Source organism: Pan troglodytes, chromosome 15 (assembly GCF_028858775.2).
Source record: "Pan troglodytes isolate AG18354 chromosome 15, NHGRI_mPanTro3-v2.0_pri, whole genome shotgun sequence".
Lineage (NCBI taxonomy): Eukaryota > Metazoa > Chordata > Mammalia > Primates > Hominidae > Pan > Pan troglodytes.
In genome coordinates, this window is record NC_072413.2 from 23,244,874 (window position 1) to 23,269,620 (window position 24,747).

Genomic DNA, 24,747 nt, shown 5'->3' on the forward strand with positions numbered 1-24,747 from the left:
TAGGAAACACCTCTGTCCACAGCGCAGAGATAAAGAGCTCAGGCTCTGCAGACAGGAGGATCTGGTTTGAATCCCTACTCCCATATTTACTGGCTCTGTGACACTGGGCAAGTTACTGGGCATACCTACTCCTCTGTCTTCTCATCTGAAGAAAGGAGGTAACATGCATCCATGCCTCTCTGAGAGGGTTGTAGAAGGATTAACTAAGCTCACACATGTAAGCTGCTTAGTCTAGTAACTGGCATATAATAAGTGTTCAGTTAATGTTAACTATCTTTATTGTTGTTCCCATCCAAAAGTTCTTTGTTGCTCAGGTATTGGTCTATAGAAATTATGTTGAACATGGCAGGAGGAGAGAGTAACATCCTTATGCAGGATGCTTAACTGGGTCATCCCCTTCTAAATGGTCAAAGGGCAAGCGGGATGCCTGGTAGACTGATGTTAGAGTGATCAACCTCCTGGGGATGGCTAGCCTGCTTCACCAGGAGTCCCACATCTGATGCCCAAGTATCCACAGGCCACTCATCCACATTCTTCTGCTCCACCTGCTGTAACAGCCAACTAACGTGCTGCGGCGCCTTCATCTTTCCTACACTGGTGGAAGGGCGAGGATTAAAGTGTATCACCGTTTTTTTGATCTGGCTACTATGGTCCTGCCTGCCTTCCTTTTCATAAGGACAGACAGCTTGGAATATAAATGCCCTAGCCAACACAAGGGCTCTAGGCATGATTGCAGGGTGAATCCATTAATCACCAGCAAGGCTGAAGTCATAGCCCTCAGTGGAAGCAACCTGAACATACGGCCCATGATGAGATGAGTGGGTACCGTGGTAAAGAAGTGAGGGTGCTCCTCAGGGCACAGAGTATCTCAGTTGGCTAGGGAATCTGGCCCTGCTTCCCCCACCAAGTTCTCCATGGAGACCAGCACAAGGGCACTGAACCAACTGGGTGGGCAACAGGAGACAACAACCACAGTAAGAGCAGCTTCCCTGCAATAGCACCTACTGCGTGCCAGGAAATAAGTAAGCCAGGTGCTTCATATATGCAGCATTACTTCACATGTTTACAACCACTCCAAATATTCAGCTTTCGAGCTGAGGAAACCAAGGCACAGAGAGGGGGAGTAACTTGCTCAAGATCACACAGCTGGTGTCGGTGTAAGACTCAAACTGAAGTCTGTTTGATTTTGAAACCCACACCCTTTTCTCCACTGCATTTTGCAGCTATTGGCTACTTATTTCCATACATACCCAAAAGCACAAGAAAGTCAAATTTTCAAATGGTAGACAGTTGGGTAATTGAACATGAAGAAAACAGTGGCTACTAGGTATCTGGTCACATGGGTCAATGGAATTAAGGGAGAAAAAAAATCACTGCATCTTTGAATAGACTGGAGTTACACTGAAAAGAAGAGGACCTCAGTAAGGAATTCAACACCAAGTTACAGAGACTGGCCACACCGACAGCAGAGGGCTTTGCGGCTGCCTATGGGGACACAGGGATAGGTGGTCAGGGACATGGCTGAAACACTACTAAGTTCTCAGATGAAGGTTTTGCTTGTAAAGCTTTTAATGGTAGAATAAAATCCAAATGAATGTCATTCGTTTGCATAAAAATGAATATGAAGAAAATAAAATGATAAACCAGAAATTGGTTTTCAGAAGTTTCTTTTATATCCTTAAAGTGTGTTATCAAACTGCAGGGAATTCTAGCTTTTCTGGGACTGGGAACTCAGCTTAAGCCATCCCCATGTATGAACTTGTGAAAGCTGCCTGCTGCCTGCTGGGGTTTAAGACTCTCCACCCAACAAAGACATTCTAAGAAGAAAATAAGAACTGACAGCACGTCAGCTTAAAGAACAAAAAACAAACAAAATAACTCACACTAAATAATGAGACAGGGGTTTCAGTGCTGTTTTTATTTTTGTAATACACTGACCACGCCTTCAACACCAAAAACCCAAACTTCACTCTTAACAAGTTCTAGCACTCCTGCTATTTCAGGACAATGGCACTTCGGGTGTCAACAGGTAGTGCAGACACAAAGCAGTCAGGTTGTGTATCCCTCTGTGTTCTTCACTTGAACATACTGCTTTTCAAGCATTCGGTGTATTCTTGAGGCTCCTAAGCTCCCTGAAGACGGAGTCACATTTTGCATAATTCTGCACCCCTCTACACACACATACTAGGCTCAGCACACTACCAACCAGCAATTACTGAGGTCTCTGATGTGCCAGGCACTGTGCCAGGCTCTTTGCTAGTGGTCTTACTTAATTTACACACCAAGTCCATAAGGTATGAGTTGTCCCCATTGTCTAGGAAAGCAATCACAGAGGTTAGGTATGTTCTGTGGCCATGGCCAGAAAAGGAGATGGCTGAGATTTGAAGAGACTTGTGTCTAACCCTAGACATGCTGTTACACCACTCCAAAACCTGGCATATTGAAGGACATTTGTAAGCATCTAGCCTTGTTTTAAATTGAAACTCTATTGGTTTGCCCTTTAGAAAAAATCGGAAAATTTCCATCTTCAGAATAGAACACTTCAATCAAGCTAGTGGCAAAACTTGTCATCACGATCCTAATGTGTGTCAAGCTCCTGGGACTAGAAACTCTCTTCTGCCCGCTGATAGAACTTTGATTTCCTGTTTGAGGAATGTGCAAAGTCACCAGCTGCCTTCTCGCCTTTTCTAGTTCCATCTCTGGCAGATAACTGACAACTTTTATTCCTTATGCCAGTAGAAGAATGCTTTCAAATGCTAGATGTGAATGATGACGGAACTACCATTTATTAAGCATTTACTATATTCTGGGGCTAAGCCAGGCAGTTTAATATACATTTTTCTCCCACAATTCTGTTAAGTCCTCACACTAGCCCTCTAAGATAGGTACTTTTAATCAGCATTTTACATAAATGGAAACTATGCCTTAGAAAGGCCTACTGGCCCTCTAGTTTACACAGATTATACAGCTAGTCAGTAGTAGAAACAGGATTCAAGTCCATGTTTTTACTATTGCCAAAGCTTTTGCTCTTAGTTACTTCTGAGGAGTTACTTTGATTCTGGAAATAAAAGAAATGCAGAGTATGCACACAGAACCATTACTAGGCCATAGATTTTCCCCAGTTGGTACCTATGTATGACAAAATAAAGCCTCATATCAGAAAAGAGTGATGCAACTTCTTACTGATATGGTATATCTGACTTCCAAGCATACACAAAGAACTCTATCTTTTTAAAACTCATTAGAAATATGGAAAAATGATGCTCTACAAAGTACCTCTCATAAAAACAAAACAAAGTTCTAACTGGATTCAATGCGGTTAGGCTAAAAATAGAATAATCCAACTTATAAATCTAAATATTTCAATACAAATCTCTTTTTAATATTGCACATACCAAAGTACTTATAATGCTCACTACATTGTATAACACCAAGCACTGTATCCTCAAAAGACTTTATGTACCATCATCCAATTCCTACCTCGAGGCAAAAATTAAACTGGTCACAGGAAAATTTAAACTCATTTCTGCAAAACTCTCCCCCTGCTTGTGACCTATAAGGTATTTCCAGCCCAGACTCAAAGAGCTCATTTTATGGGGAAGAAGATTCCTTTCTTCCACTGACCTCAACTTTACAGAGCTGTATTGTAGCTCAAAATAAAATTAGATTTTGGAAGGAAAAGAGTTTGAAATATTATGTAGAAAAATATTGGCAACAAGATTCCTGGCATATCACAGCCTTAAAGCTAGAGAATTTTATCTGGAAGGCTGGCTACACAGTAATTTTAAAAAAACACCATAAGCACACTTTTTGTAACTGAAGAAGACATTTATAATCCTAAGTGCCCTTGGTTAGTAAGTCAATTTAGGAAAATGAGTAATGCAAGGCTCTTTAGTATCAAGTTGCATTTTTTTTCTGTAATACTCTCCATTAGAACGCAAAAACCAACAGAAGCCAAATTAAATGAAATCAAAGTCCATTTAACAGAGTGTCCTCTAAATTCAAGGTAAAGACCATTACTACCTGAAAGGTTCCAAGCAAGAGTCCTTAAATATCAACAAAGAAGAGTCCTTAAGTATCAACAAAGAACAAATGAATGCTTCCAACAGACACATAAGGAAATAAGTGCTCTAGAACAATGATCTAAACAGGAGGTCCCAGTGTTTGTCATAATGCGTCTATCAACCCCAGTTATAATTATCCAGGAAGGTGTAAAATGGGTGATAGTCGTATAAATCTTCTCAGTGTTACTATTACCACCACCACTACCACTAGTTCTAGCAGAGTTGCCACTTTCTGCAAAAACAAATCTCTTCAAGGGAAGGGGTTTAAGCAACATATCAGTCTTCAAAGGTTTTTGTAAACTGTATTATTTCTTTACTAACGTATCAGATCAGTCACTCTGAGGAACTGTGTTTTTAATAGTCTTGGTAAGGGAAGAGAAAGGGTCATCTTAGAGTGAAGGAACAGTGGCCAAGCATGGTGGTTTGCAAAGACAAGCCCTGGGAAGCAAAGGGCACAAGAGGCGAATGGTAGTTGGACAGGTCACCTGAGTGAGGAGCAACAGCGATGGGGAGAACACAGAGCAATCTCTCCTTCAGACCATTTCAGAAACCTGTCAGAAAATCAGGTCCAATCTCAGAGCTATGTTATTTTAAAAAAACAAAAGTGATATTTTTAACAGTTCCCAATTCCATGGAAAAGGAGTATTGTGACTTAACGTTTATCTTCAGGTAAGATGTGGCACATGTAAATGTTTTTGGAGACACAATATTTGAATTCTAGTTCAAAAAAATTCCTTCCCAAAAAGGGTTGGCATAGCAGTGCTACAAGGATCTATACAGTCCTTACATATAAAGTATAACAACTGACAAAGGGCAATAATTATGTGCAAAAAGGTGAAGGCACTAGCCCAAACGGAATTGCTCATAAGAGAACCAAGAACTTTGCTGTTATCAGCCAAGAATGAGACTCCCTTGGATGAATCCATAAATGTCAGGTCCAGAAAGGAAATGTAGGTTTCCCTTTTTTAAACAGTACAAAAGGCCAAGAGGCTTTAGAACTAAACAAACCAGGCCTGACCTCATAACAGTGTACTAAAAGCAAAGTCACAGATGTTTACATCTAGTCCAAATCAAGCCTAATATTAGAACTGAAACAAATAATTGTCTCAGCCAGATTTCAGGTTCCAAAAGGAGAGCAGACAACCCCTGAAAGGAGAACCATCATTTGCAGCTGCTAAGTGCTAAGCACTGTGACAGGCTTCTTGCATATGTTAGGACACTTAGTCCACAGAGCAGCTGAATCCGTATCCCATAGAAAGCCATGGAATCTGGGGGCAGATTGAGAGCAAGGAGTGGGGGCTGAGACTGAGTCCAAAGGGCAGTTATATGCTCACTACTGTGAGCAATTACCTCTGGAGCCAGACGTTTGACAACAGTTGATCACAGGTCACTGGCCAGAAGTTATATGTTTCTACCTCTTAGGACTCTAGCCTGGGGTCTCTAACCACGACTATGCCTCCCTTCAATAAAAAATTTATGACCGTTAACCCCCAATAGATGCATATTTTAAATTATATACATGAACTACTATTCTACTATATTATGGTAATTATAAAGCATATATGAAACATGTAAGTTAGAAAACAATTATATTTTAAATTTTAAATTGAAATTTTAATATTTTATTCTCCTAACCCAATGGATCAGGCAGTGTATCACATTTAGAGACTAGCTTTTTTGGCCTTTCTCTTCCAAAACACTCCCGATGGGCACGTTCTGCTTCATGGGTCCCCAAGTCTAGGAAGAACTGACAGAAGTGGAATAGGTCTGCACATTTGGCCTTTACAGCTGAACCCATATTCAGTTTCTTACAATAATCAAACTTGAGAAGAAAGAGAGCCACTTCTTTGATCATTAGTAGACAGGCTCTTGCCAAGAGTGGTACAAATTGTTCTTGCATACAGATATGAAAAGGAATGTCACAGAGACATATATCTTCAAATTCAGCTTGGCCACTAATCACATCTCTTTCTCATCTAACCCCACTTCAACCAAAGTCAAAAATTAAACTGGAAAGATCTGAACATGTTCTTTTTTCTTCTTTTGCCTGACTGTAGTGATTCTGTGATGTCAGGCAAAGCATCCAATTTCTGCAGGCCCCATTTTTTCGTGTAAACATTGGCATTAGCTTCGAGAATGACTAAGGATTCTTGTGGACATAAAAATCTAAAGTTCTAAAAAAAATTCCTAAGTCAATTTTCCTAATATGGCATTTATATACTATGGAATATTATGCAGCTATAAAACTAACACAGGAACAGAAAACAAAATACCACATGTCACTTTTAAGTGGGAGCTAAATGACGAGAATCATGGAGACAAAGAAGGGAACAACAGACACCAGGGTCTAGTTGAGGCTGGAAGGTGGGAGAAGGGAGAGGAACAGAAAAAATAACTATTGGGTAATAGGCTTAGTACCTAGGTGATAAAACAATCTGTGTAACAAACCCCTGTGGCACAAGTTTACCTATATAGCAAACATGCATGAACCCCAAATAAAAGTTAAAAAAATTAATAGGAACAGATTTCAGAACTAAAAACAAAAAAAAAGCATAAAAAGAATATTATGCAGCTATAGAAAAGAATGAACATGGATGGAGGCCATTATTCTAAGTGAAGTAACTCAGAAACAGAACATCAAATACAGAATGTTCTCACTTATAAGTGAGAGCTAAACAATGGGTACACATGGACATAAAGATGGAAATGACAGATACCGGGGACTCTAAAAGGCAGCAGGGTGGAAAGGAATGAGGATTTAAAAATTACCTATCCAATACAATGTTCACTATTTGAATGATGGGTTCACTAGAAACCCAAGCTCCACCAGTGTGCAATACATCCATGTAACAAACCTGCACGTGTACCCTGTAAATCTAAGCTAAAAAAAATAATTTTTTGAAAAGTTAATTTTTCTCACCCTGGTTTCTCTCTGTGTTCAAATGTTGGCTGTGATATAATGTGAAATGTGAATCATTAATTAAATGTACCGACCTAGAAAAAAAACATAAATATGTTTGGTTGACATTTACCACTTCTCCCATCCCTCATCTAACAATAATACAGTAGAAGATGCAGATGTCTGATGGATTCCTAACTGAACCAGACTAAATGCATGAGGTACCTCTTTTGCAGAACATAGGACTGAGTCTAGGTAAGACACCTTCTTCTCCTCTCTTTCTCTGCAAACACAGACAGAATCACACATGCACAGTACCCTTATATATACTTGCAAATGTATATAGAGATCAAATAATGGCATAACCCTAAAGCGAGCAGGCATTATAAGCATCTCAAAGAGAACCTGGTGTAGACCATGTTAAATATTATAGGGATTGTTAACTGGTTGTTAAGCGCACAAAGTACAAGATATTTTATTTATTTATTTATTTATTTATTTATTTATTTATTTATTATTTTTGAGACAGAGTCTCGCTCTGTCACCCAGCCTGGAGTGCAGTGGCACAATCTGTGCTCACGGCAACGTCTGCCTCCCAGGTTCAAGCAGTTCTCCTGCCTCTGCCTCCCAAGTAGCTGGCATTACAGGCATACGCCACTACACCTGGCTAATTTTTGTATTTTAATAGAGATGGGGTTTCTCCACGTTGGCCAGGCTGGTCTCGGACTCCTGACCTCAAGTGATCCGCCTGCCTCAGCCTCCCAAAGTGCTGGGATTACACGTGTCAATTATAATAATATTGTCAAATACAATAAAATTGACAAGATATTTTATTTTTAAGAGGTTCTGGTGGACTGGGGTTTTAAAATAAGTTAATTTTTGGCTCATGGCAGAGCACTAAGCAGGGCACAGAGAAGAGCGATTCCAGTCCCATCCTACCACTCACTAGCAGTGTGAATGTTTCCTCTAACAGTTATCCACGTGTTCCTTAGTTTTCTCACTGTAAGATGGGTATTCTTTTTTTAAGGCAAGACTGAGATCATTATTTCTCCTGGTGAAAACTGAAAAAAAAAAATCCAGCAATAGATGAATGATCAAATATTGTATGGTACTCAAGGCGACATTAAAATTATCTTTATAATAAGTATATAAAAAATAAAATTCTTGTTACCATGTTAAATTAAAAAGGAGAACAAAATTATACCTAGATATTATGAAACAGGAGAAGTATTAAAAAACATGAATCCTGAAAATCAAAGCCATGATTTTCCCATTTTTTTCCCATTGGTTTCATGTTTTTTATAAATAATATGTATACATTTATAGGAAGCACATTCTCAAAAATCATGGATCCAAGAACACAGTTGACTCTGACCTGTCCACAAGATAGAAAGGATTCTGAACAGAGGTATAACCCACGTAATTACTGCTTGTGTGCATTAGCTAGAAAACAGATGAGGGCGGCTAATGCTTCCTTTCAGGAAGACGAAAACTTGGATCTCAAGGAATGAAGGCCAGGTATATTCTTGCTATCTCGAAACCATTTGCCGAGACCCTATGTGCTTCTCAGAGCAGTATACTTCTTAAACTGATAAACACATCAAAATGCAGTGTAGCAGAGGTCTACAACCTCAGCCACATGGGATCCACACAAAGTGGATGAAGAATAATTTGTGTGAAAAGGGTGGAGGTGAGACAGTATGAAAATCCTCAGAGAGGTTAAAACTGAAAAACAAGAATCCAGTTTCCATTTTTTTTCTGGAAAGCCCTCTTTAAGGAAATGTAGAATTGAAAACGGTTACAATGAGAAAAGAGCATTTGGGGAACGTTTTGATATATTCAAGGCCTATTAAATGATCACTTGTTACTCCATTCAATGAACTCTTTCTTCAAGAGAAACACTCAGGTACTTCACAATTTTAAGATAACCGCTTTCCATTGTAGGCCACAATGGAAGCATTTATAAATTGCTCATTTTGAATGATTCTAGAAGTCTGAATACATTAGAGAGATCTGCATTTTCTTATTGGTAATTGGTCCAATAGGTAGAATAAAATCTCCTGCTCAGTAACCTGATGGATTCCAAGGGAATTAAAAGACCACCCAGTAGCATCTTAGTGTGTGTGAATAACAGCAAGTTTCTAAAAAAAAAAGGCAAAACAAGTACCAGCCACTATAACCCAGAGTGAACGTGTGAGCTCAAACCCAGAAAGTGAGCCCAGAGTTCAGGCAGTCTCAGCTCTTACAGAGGCGCAGCAGGAGTGGGATTATGCCCAATTCCCCCCACCCAGACACTTCATTTGTTCCACGAGGATGCTGTGATCAAAGCACTGGGAACAGAAAGGAGGTACCTACAACAGTCTCTACTCTCTAGAGGCTGACAGTCTATGGAAGTAAACAGAAAGCCAACTGACAAAGCCCAGCAATGCTAAGTGCTATTACAGAGATGACATGGGAGGCCAGAGGGGGCACATGCTCATGCTCAGAGCACGGTAACTACCTAGTCGTCTATTCTCTATGGTATTGGACAGCTTGGCAACCTCACTGTGCTTGTGGCTAATAGTTTCTTCTGGAAAATTCTGCATATGGTTTAGCATGACTAGAACTGAGCTGGAAATGTCAGTCATTCGTATTCTCTCTCCCTCCCTGTCTCTTCTTCATGGAAGCTGAGTACCTTCTATGTATCAGGCATTACATATGCACCTATAGTTCAGTTACTCCTCAAAATACCCTGTGAATTATTGCCATTTTATAGATGAGAAAACTGAGTTTCAAAGACATGACAGAGCTAGTACAGTTCTCATTCTGTGTGTGTGTGTGTGTGTGTGTGTGTATGTAAAGGAAGGGTAACAGGAAAGAGTTGGAGAAACAAGAACCCGATCTGGGCTGAGAAGCTGGGTCCACAGGCATTTGTATCAGCCTCTCCCACTTCTGATGTTTGCTCAACAGTGAACTTGACTGACCTCAGAGAACGTTTTGTTTTATTTTGTTTTAATTTTTCTTTTGATCCAGTAAAGATAGGTGTAGGAAAATAACATCTCCCATTTCAGGGACAGGACCTCGATTGACTAACCCAGTTCTAACTCCCTGTGAAGCAGGATAAAGAGGCCTAAACACAAAGGGCTTCTGCACCCAATATACCCAGTATTGTGCAAATATTCATGACATTAGAGTGGAAATGTTCAAACTCTAAAATAGAACAGCAGTGTGATGCCATCTAATATTCTAGCTTTGGGGAAAAACAATGTTGGAATCTAGGTAATCGAGAGTAGACTGGTTTAAAAATGGCGGGTCAGAATGACCTTGAGATTCCTGTCAGGAGTGGGACACAGATTGGAGAGGATGCAAACCAGAGAGGGAATGGGGAAAAAATGTAGGGAAGGAGAGGGAGAAAACCCCCAAGGCCAGGTCTGGGTTATCGTGTGATTTTGCTTCACATGACATGGGTCATGGATGCCTGTCATACATACATATTCACATGTTTTTTTTCCTTTTTGCTGTTGTCTTATAAATGTCTTGAGTCTGTTCCTGAGAGGCAGACTTTAGGATTAGATTATTTATTTTTATTTCAATGGGTTTTTTGGGGTAAAGGTGGTGTTTGTCATTAACATGTTTTTAAAAAGCTATAGATGAACAATCTTTGTGTGGCAAGAACCATTAGTGGGATAGTGAGTATCCCACTAATGATGAGATAATAGTATTGCTCATAAAGCTGAATACCTTCCACATATCATGCATTACACACACATATACACAGTTCAGTTATTCTTCAAAATATCCTGTGAATTTAATGCAGGGATACAGATATTAATGCCATTTTATAGATGAGAAAACTGTATTTCAAAGACATGAAGAGCTAGTACAGTCAGCGTTTTACCATAAGTCAGTCTTCTGCGTAACCTGTGTTCTTCTATAACTGGGGTGGCAATTCTCCCAGGGAGCAACAGGTGCCTCCGACTATAGCTTACTGACAAAAGCCTCACTACCACAGCAAGGTGCACTAATTTCTCAAAGTGTTAACCTAGAAAATCACCCGAAGAATGCATAAAACAGTGCCTTCTTGGTAGGCTGCTGTTTAGGATGTCTGCCAGGTACACAGTGCCTTGCCAGCCACATGCCAGAAGGACAGCTGCCTTAGTTTGCAATCTCCCTAACCACCACTTGCTCTACCTTTGCAATTAGTCAAAACTAATCAAAACGAACATAAGTGAGTGAGCTGTGAAACTCCTGTTCTTAACAGTGGGCTGTGTGGTGGGAGAGCACACAGATGGAGTTTCCTTTTTAAATGAAATATTTGGCACTAGCCTCTGTTAAGAGTTTTCCCTTGTTTCCATCTGGTTTTAGTATTGGAACGCATACATGAGAGAATGGAAAAAGAAAACTCTGTTGGCGTTCTAAACCACTAGAAAAGCTGAAGTCACTGACAGCACATCCTCTAAATCCTCCGAGATTAGCACACTCTGCTCAAGGAATGTTGTCACATTGTTTTTAAGGGAGGGGAGAGTTCTGTTCTCCAGATCTAGCCCTGTCTTGGAAAAAAAAAAAAAAATGACAAGTGTGTCTACTTTGGAGTCAGATGGACCCAGGCGTGAGTCAGCACCCTCATTACTTAGCCACCTGACCCTAGGCAGTGCATCTACCAGCATTAAGCCTCAGCTATTTCATCTGTAAAGTAGAAATAACAAGAGAAGGCTGTTGTGAGGATTAAATGAGATGACACCTATTCAATGCTTACTTATCTATTTTTGAACTTTCCTAATCACAAGGTTTTAGGAAAGACAAATGTTATTATCACTGGTTTTCACAGGAAGAGATCTAGAACCACCAAGGAAACTCTAAAAAAATTTCAGGCATCTATTTTTTCTACTGCACAACAGAAGAAAACAAATTCATATTTGGCAGTGTCCCTGCCAGGAGTCTCTCCAAATTTCCCCAGGGAGTTCATTTGCTCTCTAAGAGTCAAATATATCTACTAACAGTGTCACTGTAATATGTGAATTTCTTAACACCCCAGTTGTTGGTATACAGGACTGTCACCACCCAGCCAAAACCAACCAAAGCCTAAACCTGTAGGGGACCAGAGTAATATCGAGACATGATTATCACTAAAGCCATATGAGAGGGTAAGAAAAGGCGTTTGGTTTAGCAAGTCTTTTCTCACACAATCCCTACGCCTACAAGAGAAGGAGAGCACAGCACAGTGGATAAGGGAGTAGGCTCTAGAATCAAACCTGGGTTCAAGTCCTTGTTTTGTCACTCACTAGCTGAGGATCTTGGGCAGGCTAATTTGCCTCTACATGCTCAGTTTCCTCATCTACAAATAAGAACTATTATCTACCTCATAGCACTGCTGTAAGGATTAAAGGAGTTAACATGTGGAAAGGGTACAGAATATGTCTGAACTCAATAAATACCACAACACTATTATTATTACTATTACTGATCCCAAAGCAGGCTGATGCCACCCTGACTGTATGAGCACTGAAGAATGTGATGGGTGCATGGCAGGTGCTGCCCTGCAGGTCATTTAAAATTATACCTGGTGGCCAAACCTACTGAACTAGAAAATGTTTCAGAGGAAAACCCTCTCCTTTTCACTTCATGTAACCAATGGCTATTGTTTCACAAATGCTTTAATCAAATGTGTCTGTGCACATATCCTGGAAGAGCCAAATGCTCAATAAACGGTATAACAAAGGATATTGCATATTTATAAAATTAAAAAGGATGTAAGAAAACTCACAATCAAGGCACTGAGAATAACTTTGTTTTTTTATTGCCTTGTCTTCTAGAGTTAAAGTTTTATAGCTGGATGTATACACCAAATCTCTATAATAAAGAGACAAAAGGCTTACCCTGATATATATTCCAATGTAGGAAAGTCTATTAATCAATAACCTCAGAAATGAGATAGAATGACACTGTGGAGGCCAAAAGCGTTCTACATCTCTATCAATTGTGAAGAGTCAGAAAGGAATCTACTATTTAAAACACAGTCCTCTCCACCACACCCCTCCCAAGTGAATTAGAAGAAATGAGGTGCTGTGGCAGTTGCACACGGCCATGGGTCAGGGACCAGATGGATGTCTGACTCTGCCACTTCCAAAATGGTGACCCCGGCAGATCATGACCTCTGATGAACACTGGTTCCTTGATCTGTGAAATGAGGAACATACCACCCGATAAATAGGGATGCTGCAGGGATTAACTGGAATTAAATAATATAATATGCATAAGATGAACACTTTTAACTTTTATATAATTTTTTAAAATTTCTTAATTTCCGTAATATTCACTATTTATATAATAAAGAATATATATATATATAAAATTATTGCAGTTGGTTTGCACTTCCTCTTTCACTGCTAATACCTTTGTGTGCCTCTGACTTCAGTGTGAATTTCTTCATCTTTCCTGGATAAAAACTCTTGAAAAGTCAACTTACCACTGCTGAATAAACCATTTCTACCAAGGTCAAATTTCATCTGTCTTGTCTCTTCCCTCTCTTCTAATATTTATAGACTTTGAGATGAGAGCCGGTCTGAATTAGAAAGCAGATAAACAGAGTTTCTCTCCTATGCCAGATCACTGACAATTAAATTTGGTTACCCTAATTCCAGTAACAACTTGTAAAGAATTTTCTCAAACCCTCATAAATGTGTAAGTGTTGATATTAACTACCTGGATTCTTCTCTACATGACATACATGAAATAAGAATGAAATTTGGTATAAAACTTCCATGGGGGTTCAGATCCCTAGAATCTCAGAACCCAAATAAACCTGAATCTAACTACTCTGAATTTTTCAACTGAATAAACTAAAGCCCAGAAAAATCAGATGTTTGACCATGGCCAGACAACAAGAAGGAAATTAAAGAAGTTTTTAATAAAATTGAGTATCAAAAATATATCATTATGTCAGATATCCCAATAAGACAACACAGAGCATACCCTAGGAAAACAATAAAACTTCTCAACCTTAGCTTCAGAAGTTCTTGCACAACACTTTCAAAATACAGATTAGTTTCCCCACCAGCCCCCCGTGCTGCATTAGAACCAGGCCATCTGTACTTTGAGAAATTCTAGAGGGTATTATAAGGAACACCTAGGGCTGCCAATCACTGAGATAAAGGGCAGTATTGGCAGGTTCTACGCTCCTAATACATGTCATTACCTTCCATGGGTATCTATTTACATAAATTATTTCATCAAAAAGCATTCAGAACTTTTTCCTAAAGAAAATTTTGCTCTCCCTACAAATCTAAAACCATTTTGAAAAGATTAAGATTTTCTGTTTCAACAAAACATGTAAAAGAATGTACTAATCACAAAAATTAAAGCTCCCACATGCTCCTTCTCTGGGGATGAGTAGCAGCCAAGGGAAGATTTTCACCCACTTATGGATATAAAGAGTAGCATCATATATTACACACACATAATTAAAACAGGATCCAGAAAATAGATTTTAAACATGAAATTACAGAATGTTTGGTAGGTAACTGATGTCTAATAACAAACTGATTTTAACTTAGCATGTTTCTAGTTTAGCTTTATAGACCCATATTACCATGGACAACTGACTATAGACATTGTTGTGGGTAGGGCTTGCTTTACACTTTGAATGTGTTAACAGTTCTAAGTTAGAAATAAAGTCTACACTATAATCAGGTATGTAGTAAACAAAAAACTCAAATACATTTTCCATTAAGCATCTATTGTCCCTATTGAGCAATGTGCTGGGTGCTATAAGGAATTTATCATATTAGCTCCAGTCTTTGAGCAACCTAATCCACATGAGTGAGCAAGAATGAAAAGATAGCACAAAATAAAGATTTTGTATGTAGACAGACCAGACGCAAGCACAGGTTTAGATGATACACAGCTGCTTCTATCAGAGTGTTCAAAAAGGCCACTGGAATAACCTCTCATGCCTATAAAGGAGAGGATTAGTTTCCACCCACCTTAGGAGGTGCATGGAGATAATGAGGTTAATCTTTCCCACTAGCGACTCTGTAAAAGTGTTTCTAAAGTAATCAATTTCGGCCGGGTGTGGTGGCTCATGCCTGTAATCCCAGCACTTTGGGAGGCTGAGGTGGATGGATGGCCTGAGGTCGGGAACTCGAGACCAGCTTGGCCAACATGGTGAAACCCCGTCTCTACTAAAAATACAAAATCAGTTGGGTGCAGTGGTGTGCGCCTGTAATCCCAGTTACTCAGGAGGCTGAGGCAGGAGAACTGCTTGAACCCGGGAGGTGGAGGTTGCAGTGAGCTGAGATCGCGCCACTGCACTCCAGCCTGGGCAACAGAACGAGACTCCGTCTCAAAAAAAACAAAATCAATCAATTTCATTGAAATTTATTTATATATAATAAAATACAACCACTTTAAGTGTGCAGCCTGATGAGCTGTCAAAAATGTATACACCTACGTAATCAACACCGCAATCAACAAACAGAACACCTAACATCACTGCAAAAAATTGCCTCAGGCCCCTTCTCAGTCAATCCTGCCACTACATCTTACTTTTGTCTGTTCTAGAATGTCATATAAATAGAATCACATAGTATATTGATGCTTCTGTCTGTTTTTTTTTCACACAACATGCTTTTGAGATTCATCCATGTTGCTACATATATTGGTAGTTCATTTCTTTTTACTACAAGGTAGTATTCCACTGCAAAAATGTAAAATAATTTGTTTATGCATTTAATATGTAGATGGGTATTTATTTCTGGGTTTGGGTTATTATGAATGAGACTGTTATGAATACTTGTGTGTAAGTCTTTAGGTGGATGTATGTTTTTATTTTTTCTCTTGAGTATATGCCTAGGAATGGGGTGCATGTTTGACTTTATAAAAAACTGCCAAGTTGTTTACTAAAGCAGTCATATCATTTTTACATTCCCATCAGCAAAGTATGAGAGCTCAAATTGCTTCGCATGTTAACACTTGGTATTGTCAGTATTTTTAATTTTAGTCATTGCTGAAAAGAAAAAGCAGAAACCAATGCTTTAAGAATGTTAATCACAGAGGCATCTCAGTACATAAGCACTTGTATATATCATTCAAGAAGTCAATCAATCCGTGATTCCAGTGAGAAACACTCAAATCCTATCTCAAGACACCATAATGAACCGGAGAGATTATTTTTCTCCTTATAGAATTAAACCTAAATAACCCAAGAAAGATCATCTTATTTATCCCACTCCAGCACCTTTTTCGGATACCTCCAGAGGATATTTAAACCGCTCTGAAAATAATAAGTCTTATGATCACAGACCTCTAACTCTGATCATAAACTGTACTAGATATTGGGAAAAAAATCACACAAAGAAAAGTTAGTAAAAGACATTGGATATATATGAAACACCCATGTCTAGATGCATATTTTGGCAAGCTTTTAAAGTAGTGATACTTCTCCCTTTTTTAAAATTTAATGCTTCATGCTGTTTCAAGAATGGTTAAAAATTATTTGCAGACATTGTCCTAATTTGGACAAAGTTTGCCAGTTCAAAATGAATAGCTGGTTTTCATCAACCAAACCACAATAGTTGAAGGGCCTGGCCTCCCAGAAGGCGTAGGCAGTTCACACTAATAGCAGGAAGAAGATTTTCATTCCAGGACTCAGCTTTCACTTCACAGACTCCTATGAGAGCTGAGCTACAAAGAGGTCATCCCTAGACTGAATAGGAGAATAGGAGAAATTCAAAATCCTGCTTAGTTTTTTAATGAACCTGCCATTCCCTCTGCCTGGAATGCCCTCTCACCCACAGAATCCTCTTTTCAAAACCAGTGAAGCCCTACTTTTCTCAAAACTCTTGGTTCTCCAAACCAGGCCAAATTCTCTGCATACATGCTTTCACATCATTGTATTTTTTTTAATCTTTCACAGTTTATAACTATGTTTATTTTAGTGATGGATTAATGTCTATTGCTACTTGCCCACCAAATTAGGTAAGATGCATGAATTCTTTTCATAGCGGTACCCACGGAACATAGAATGCTTGGCACAGAAAAGTTCTTAATAAATATTTGACTAATTAATTGCTAATTAAAACATTACCTTATCAGGGATGTAACTGATATGCCTCTAAGCTTCGCACAAGTTAAAAAATAAAGGTGGCTGCTTCTTTGTCACTTACAAGAAAAATCAAACTGCAAAAATCTTGGGTGTCAAAGTTGCCTGCCCTTCTCCTGCCCCCATTTCCACTACACTGTCTCCTTAAATGTCAGATCTACTTTATCAATCTATCCTCTCAAGATTCAAAACCATGAAAAGACTGAAGAACAAAAGATTTTCCTCCATTAGAATGCAACAAAAAAGCAATTCTCATAGTTTTGGACTTTAAACCTGAAGGTCTTGGTAATTTGCAAAGGAAATACAGTTATTCTGTAAGTCCCAGGTCATTATCTTCTATGACAGGGGAAATGAAATGGTTATGCTATTTCACTGAGATGAGGCTGTTAGAGTCCCTATATCACTCTTGCAGGCTTCATGATCAAAATTAGGCAGACAACAGTATATGCCTAAAATGCAAACAACTATTCTTCAATTATACATAGGTACTAGGCAAAATTCAAGTAGCTTCTAGACCGTCTACCTTTCTTTCAACTACTCATCTATAAGAAATCTCAATGAAATATTGAGAAAATAGAGCTTAACAAAATTAGAATCACTAGGTATCCATACTAGGCCGATGTTCAGCTCAGCTCAAATGCAAATCAGTCTTTATTTAAGTGTATTCTATTCATTGTTTGCGTTAGCAGAACTCTGGAATCTAAATCTAAGAATATGAAAATATTTTTAAGACCTGGGCTGGGTGTGGTAGCTCATGCCTGTAATCCCAGCACTTTTGGAGGCCAAGGGGAAATGACTGTTTGAAGACCAGCCTGGGCAACATAACAAGACCTCATTGCTACAAAAACTACAAAAATGGTGGTTTATCCCTGTAATCCCAGCACTTTGGGAGACCTAAGTAGGAGGATTGCTTGAGCCCAGGAGTTCGAGACCAGCCTAGGCAACAGAGTGAGAACTTATCTTTACAAAAAAATACAAAAATCAGCTGGGCATGGTGTTGTGTGCCTGCAGTCCCAGCTCTCAGGAGGCTGAGGCAGGAGGATCGATTGAACCCAAGGAGGTCAAGGCTACAGTGAGCCATGGTTGTGCTACTACACTCCAGCCTGGGCAACAGAGTGAGACCCTGTCTCAAAACAAAACAAAACACACTTGAATTTCATTAACAAAATTCTAGGAAAGTATTAGGTGAGGCTACTTCTTTCTTCCACTTAGTCACTAGATATTAATTGAGGCCCTAGAATATGCCCGGCACTGCTTAGCACACTAAAGAAATACAAATATCTTCTGACAATAACCAAATTTTTTTATTAACCTAATCCTTATTTGGAATAAACAGAAACCAATGTTTCAAGGTCAATTCTCTCACACTCATTTAAATAAAACCTTTCTTCCTTTTTTTTTTTTTTTTTTGAGACAGAGTCTCACTCTGTCACCCAGGCTGGAGTGCAGTGGTGTGATCTCGGCTCACTGCAACCTCTGCCTCCTGGGTTCAAGCAATTCTCCTGTCTCAGCCGCCTGAGGAGCTGGGAGTACAGGTGAGCGCCATCATGCCTGGCTAATTTTTTTATTTTTAATAGAGACGGGGTTTCACTAAGTTGGCCAGGCTGGTCTTGAACTCCTGACCTCAGATGATCCTCCTGCCTCGGCCTCCCAAAGTGCTGAGCATTATAGGCGTGAGCCACCGCGCCTGGCCCTTTGAAAAATAATTCTTACCAAAGTGCTATGTTCTTACTTCATTTTAATCTAAGACACAGTCTTAGAAATTTACATGTTCTTTCTGGTAAAAAGTTACTTTTACCCTAAAATAAATTCTGATAAATGATCAAAGGTTTAATTTTTAAAAAAGCTAGAAATGGGTCCAAAAACATAAAGTTTTATTCCCAAAACTACAATTGAAGGAAAGTTTTTAAAAAGATAAACTAAAATAAGCTTAAATCTTCCATCACTCCATACAAGAAATATTATCAGAAATATCACAAATGCTCCAGGTGTTTAGATTAGCATCACCAATAACTCCATGAAAAATTTATCCAGATTTTATCTCAAAAATCTTAATACGAATCCATTGTAAATCCCACAGATCTCCTACAATCACAAACAGAAAGAGAAAGAAAAAAAAAAAAAAACAAGATTCAAAGCTTAATAAAACAGATGCCTCTTCTTGACAAGGCAATGGCTGTCAGGCAAAGCAACGACTTGTGAACTGAATCAACCTCCTCACATTCCATAAGGTGCCAATATTTATCTTAAGACAAGTGATTACTGATTATTGGCAACTGTCTAGAAAAACAAAGCCAATGAAAGTCAGGCTGTGAGTAATGACAATTATTCAGATACCAGCAACTGTTCTAAAACGAGAATTCCAGAGGATAGCCCATTCTCTGTCAGTGCCCCCGTGAGGGCAAGTATGGACAAACAAGTCTGCGAAACATTTTACGAAAGCTCTCAATGAACTGGAAAATACACCCGAATTGAACTTCACTACCTTTCCAATACGCGGCAACCTCAAAAACAAAGGTGTCACCAGTAAAGAGGAAGACCAGAGAAACGGGGAAAAGGAGCAAGACAGTGCAGACACCTACAAAACCTGTGAATGTAAACCTCCTGGATACCTCAGAATGAACTGTTTTAAAATAGAAGTTATTTTAATAATATTAATATCTGGTTCTCATTACCTGACAGGCAGATATAAGTTAAATATTCGCCTTGACCTCCAGTTGCCAAGAAAGGAATCTTTTTCTTTGTCCTCCTCTTGACTTGGACAGCTCCCAGCATCCTTTCATCAAGAGGTGCAAAAATTTCCTTGCTGATAGCAGATTTGGCACTCATTGTAGAACAAGTGAAGACAGCACGCAGTGAATCTTTTAAAGAAGGAAAAGAAAGGAAAGTTGGAATTGACAACATTGTAAGGGCTCATACAATAATCAGCAGCAAGTGAATTTGCAGGTGAAGTAATTTTCAATTTGCAGTTTAATCTCATAATTGCTTGAAATGTATTATAGAAACATTAAAAGCAAGGTCTTCATATTTGTAATAACTATGAAAAAATACAGACAAAAAGGGGGTACTTATTTACTTCCCAAAAATGTCAAACACAATATGAGATGAGTAGTACAAACTGGGATCTGGAAAGTTTGTTAATTACTACCCCAACTGCACCTCCCTCTAACTGGCAAGCAGTACCCACTCTATTCCTGTTCTGTAAGAAACATATTTCACACTTCCAGAAGACAAGTCTTTCCACTGTCCAACAGTCCTTAGAGTCAAGAAATTCTTTATGCCCCTTCAAAATCTCCTTTAATGTAAATCCATTTCCCTAATTCCATTCATAATGGAAATAATTATATCATCTTCTACACAATAACTATACATGCAACAGAAGACCATTAAATTAATACCCTTCTTCTGCCTTTGATCACGCTAAGTAATGAATTCTTATTTATTAGCTTCTTCCAATGAGTTCTAGTTTGCAGTGCTCCTCTGCATCTAGTTACCATGCTCTGTACCCTTGACAAACACTCTACATTTTCCTTCAGCCAAAATGGATACATAATTCTAAAAACATATCTGACTAATGCTAAGTATTTTGGAAATGTTACCCAGCAGCTCCCACATGTTATGCTCCTCTGGTTAACTGGCAGTGGATGCCCAATAATTAAGAAAATAAAGCAGTATGACGCTGACTTATAGTGAGTTCCCCCCAGAACATACACATACATAGCCCCCATGTTATATTTAGTTTTCTAAAAGTTGTACTTCCCCAATGGTCTTAACTCTGCTTATTTATATCTATTATGTTCAAGGTCAATCTGAAATATTAAGCCTGTCATCCAAAAAGATTCTACAGCAACTTGAGTAAACTTTCTCCATTCCATCATCTTAGTCATAAATAGTCTGTGCCCTAATAATGAATAGATATTTGTTCAGGCAATTCAACAAATCAAAATTAAAGGCACAGAGAGGGCCCATGGGTTGGACATGCAGAGTATCAGAGATCCTGCATATGGATCAACAGCATAGCTATCTACAGTAACACAGCTCAAAGAGTTGATCAGACTGCTGTAAAACTGAGCCAGCCGGTTACAAAAACACCTGCTATGTGCCACTTCTATGATAAGTATTAGAGATACAATAAATAATCAAGATATGGTCCCAGTTCTCCAGGAATTGACTGCTAACTACATCAGAGGTTTCACTTAAATCCAGATAGTTTATAGTAAAAGATCATGGGATCATCCTTCCCAATGCAAGATTCACAAATGCTACCCACACAACTGTTTACCTGTAACCTGTTCACATCTATAACCTCCTGGTAGGAAAGTGATATATTAAAAAAGAACACCTTTCTAGTTAAAGAAATTTCTCCTAGTTTTTATTCTGTAATAGAGCAGGTTTTCTTAGTGACACAAGAATACCTATCTATACATACACAAAGAATATGTATCTAGATATCCTAGAAATTATAGATCTAATATCCACATCTACTTGTGCTCTAATCCCAACATTTTATCATCACCACCAGGTTCTTCATGCTGGCCAAGAACAAAATGACAACAGTGGAGGGGGACCTGTTTTTCAAATGCTGATCACTAACTGATACGCTATGATTTCCTACAAGTTGGTAACAGAATTTCATAATTTACCCCATGACTTTCCTAGGCAAGATGTTACAATTTATCAGGGACTTTTATTATTTTTTTTAAAGAAAGAAACACATACTGGTTATTTTCTAGCTCCAAGGCCACTTGCCTCTCACTATTTGGGTACAGGTGAAAAAGAAAGCCAGTGGTAGCACAGTGCCTTCAAACCATTTGATAAGCAATGTAGAAAGCAAGCCAAAGTCCTGAGCTGACTGGGCGCTCTTTTTTTTTTTTTTTTTTTTTTTTTTTTTTGAGGCAGAGTCTTGCTTTATCACCCAGGCTGGAGTGCAGTGGTACAATCTTGACTCACTGCAACCTCCACTTCTCCGGTTCAATCGATTCTACTGCCTCAGCCTCCCCAGTAGCTGTGATTACAGGTGCCTACCACCACGCCCAGCTAATTTTTGTATTTTTAGTAGAGATAGGGTTTCACTATGTTGGCCAGGCTGGTCTCAAACTCCTGATCTCAAGTGATGCACCCGCCTCGGCCTCCCAACGTGCTGGGATTACAGGCATGAGTCACCGTGCCCAGTCTCACCCGGTGTTCTCGGACCAGTGCCTTCCCAGCTGTCATGGCTTTTGCTTTTTCATCTCAGGTCCACAGTTTTCTAAAACTGTAGTTAAAAGAAAAAGAAAGCTATCATTTCATCATATAAAATCTGTCAGAAAAAGGAAAGAAAGAGATAATGTGGTTTTACCAAGCTTAGGAAATCCTGTTCTTTTTAAAAACTGGTGAGAAATAGAAATGACCTTTTTTTTTTTTTATACTGATAGTCAGTGACCAAGAACAAGAGAGAGAGAGAGAATAGATAAAGCCAGTAACTTCTTCATGGAGCACAAGTTTTAGAATCAAACAAACTCAGGTTCAAATTTTAACTCCAACACCTAAGACTTATGTGATTTCTGGGTAAATCTCTTAAAATTACAGACCCTTAGTTTATTAACTACAACATAGAGATGTCTTCACCTACCTCCTGGAACTAAAGAATTAAATGAAACAATATATGCAGAACACTTATTCTGTTGCCTGAATAATTAAAAAATGCTTAAAAATGAAACATTTTTATTAATTCTCCTACTATGATATGAAAAGATAAAAATCCCTCTGAACTTGTAGAAATTGAGTAAATGCAGCAATCTATACCAAAGGTATTTGTAAAAGTGAAACCCAACTTTATTTACAAATCCTCACCTTTCTCACCCATCAGTGTGAGACCCTCCACCTACAGATAAACAGTCTCTTATAGGGATGGTTTTGTACTAAGTATCACAAGGATGAGGAATTTATAGGCATCACTCTTTAGGATACTCACTAGGAGATTATCAGATTCATTCTATGTGAAATTATCAAAAGTTTTTATTCAGGGCAATGACACTAACAGGACAGTGTGGAGCACACATGTATACATGTTTTTAATGTCACCCTGGGAATGGTAATGCACAGCAGATTAGATGGAAAAGAATCAGAAAGTAAAAGGGGTACTGTCATAACTTCATAGCAATAACTTATGAGTATCCCAAATCTGATTGTATGTCTGAATTCAGCATGGAGAGCTTTTCAAAAACGCAGACCCCTGGGTCCTTCCTTTATACCCACCAAATTAGAATCCTGGGATCTGTATTTTAAACAACTCTAACTGGTTCTCATGCAGCCATGCAGTCATTCTGCCACCTAATTTAAATGCTCTGAGCCTAGAGAGGAGCTAAAACCTAGACCAGAAATGTAGTGATGGGAATGGAAAGGATGAATCATTTCAGGAGAGAATATAGGAAGACAATGCACAGGATTTTTTTCTCTCCATCTAAGCAGCTTTATCAAGCCTTACGTCTTAGTGTTGGTAAATCATTGTCCATCCCAAGGCTGAGAACCCACTGTAAGAAATTAAGATGAATATAACAGCAATGGTACACCAATGACCACTAGTTACTCCAACCTGTATCACCCCATGGAAGCCTTTTCTTTTCCTGCTTCTACAGGGTGTAATTACAAAATTTTTCCATCCAAGAAACCAACCTACAATATGATTTGCAAGTCAAAGCAGCTAGTTCCCATAAGTGTTAGTTACAAAAAACTAATCACAGTTAGTTCTGATCTTCTCACTTTGTGCCATCACATCTATACATACCATTCTTGTTAATGCATGGCTACTGTAGTGTGATGCCTTTCCACTGCCCAAGTAACTAGGAAATAAGACCATCCTTTAGGTTAGGAGTTGCAAACTCAAATGACCTCAGAGATCAGGTAGATGAAGCGCATAAGCAAAGGGGAACAGGTGTAAGATGCTTTTGTATTCCAGTATCAACATTTTTGGTTTCCAGTAGTGGAACTGGTATCTGTCATCTGTGGTCAGGAGACCAAGAGGAGTAGTAGGAACTGCAGCAAATTAAAAACCTCCATTGTTAAGGCATTCATTATCATGCAGGTAGTTCTAGGGAAGTATAGTCTACAGCCCTTAAATATTTTTCATGTGAGAAGAAAGAATCTCCTCTGGTAAGGCAACAGTGCCATCTATTTAGCTTAATACTGTTAGATAGTTGATCTAACTTCATTAACTCCTCTGTTCTGATCCCATGTTTAACATGCAATCCTCTGATCATGTTTTGGCCTTGTGGCTGTGCCACACAAGTATTCTAGACTATGTAACAATTATACTTCCTATTGTAAATGAGTAAACAAGAATTTTAGACATCAGTCTCATAAGCTAGTTAATGTGTCTCAACACTAAAGCAGATGCAGTCAGCATGCTGATAACAAGTTTCAGAGTCTTTGAAGTTAAGAACCAAGATGATGTCACCCTGGAAGACTCTGGGGGGAAAATCAGCTAGTCTTTCCTACTTCAACGGAACTTCAGTTTGGTGAACCCAAGTAAGTTAGAAATAAGAGAAATAAGATTCTCTAAAATTAGACTTCTTTGCATTACCACCTTGTTTTTGAAATTCTACAAATTCAATTTTAACTCCCACCTATAATGTGATGACACTAATCATGCATCCAACTCAGAGTGCCTTTCTGGCTTTAAACCCATATACCTAGCTGTAGACTGAGCATTTCCACTGAGACCTAAC

At 38.7% G+C, this 24,747-nt stretch overlaps 1 protein-coding gene across 8 annotated transcripts in view; it reads right to left on the reverse strand.

Moving 5' to 3' along the window:
* Positions 1–24,747, reverse strand: part of STXBP6 (syntaxin binding protein 6) — a 241,649-nt gene that overhangs the window by 148,548 nt on the left and 68,354 nt on the right. For 5 of the 8 annotated variants that reach the window (XM_009427607.5, XM_009427611.5, XM_054665924.2 and 2 more), the window contains one exon: positions 19,717–19,902. The exons of 1 other annotated variant lie outside the window; for it this stretch is intronic. In XM_009427607.5, the coding sequence (XP_009425882.1) occupies positions 19,717–19,870 (154 nt within the window). In that variant the 5' untranslated portion in view covers positions 19,871–19,902. Of the gene's footprint in view, positions 1–19,716; positions 19,903–22,219; positions 22,296–24,747 lie in introns of all 8 variants that reach the window. 2 more of the 8 variants (XM_063792820.1, XM_063792821.1) reach the window with 1 other exon arrangement.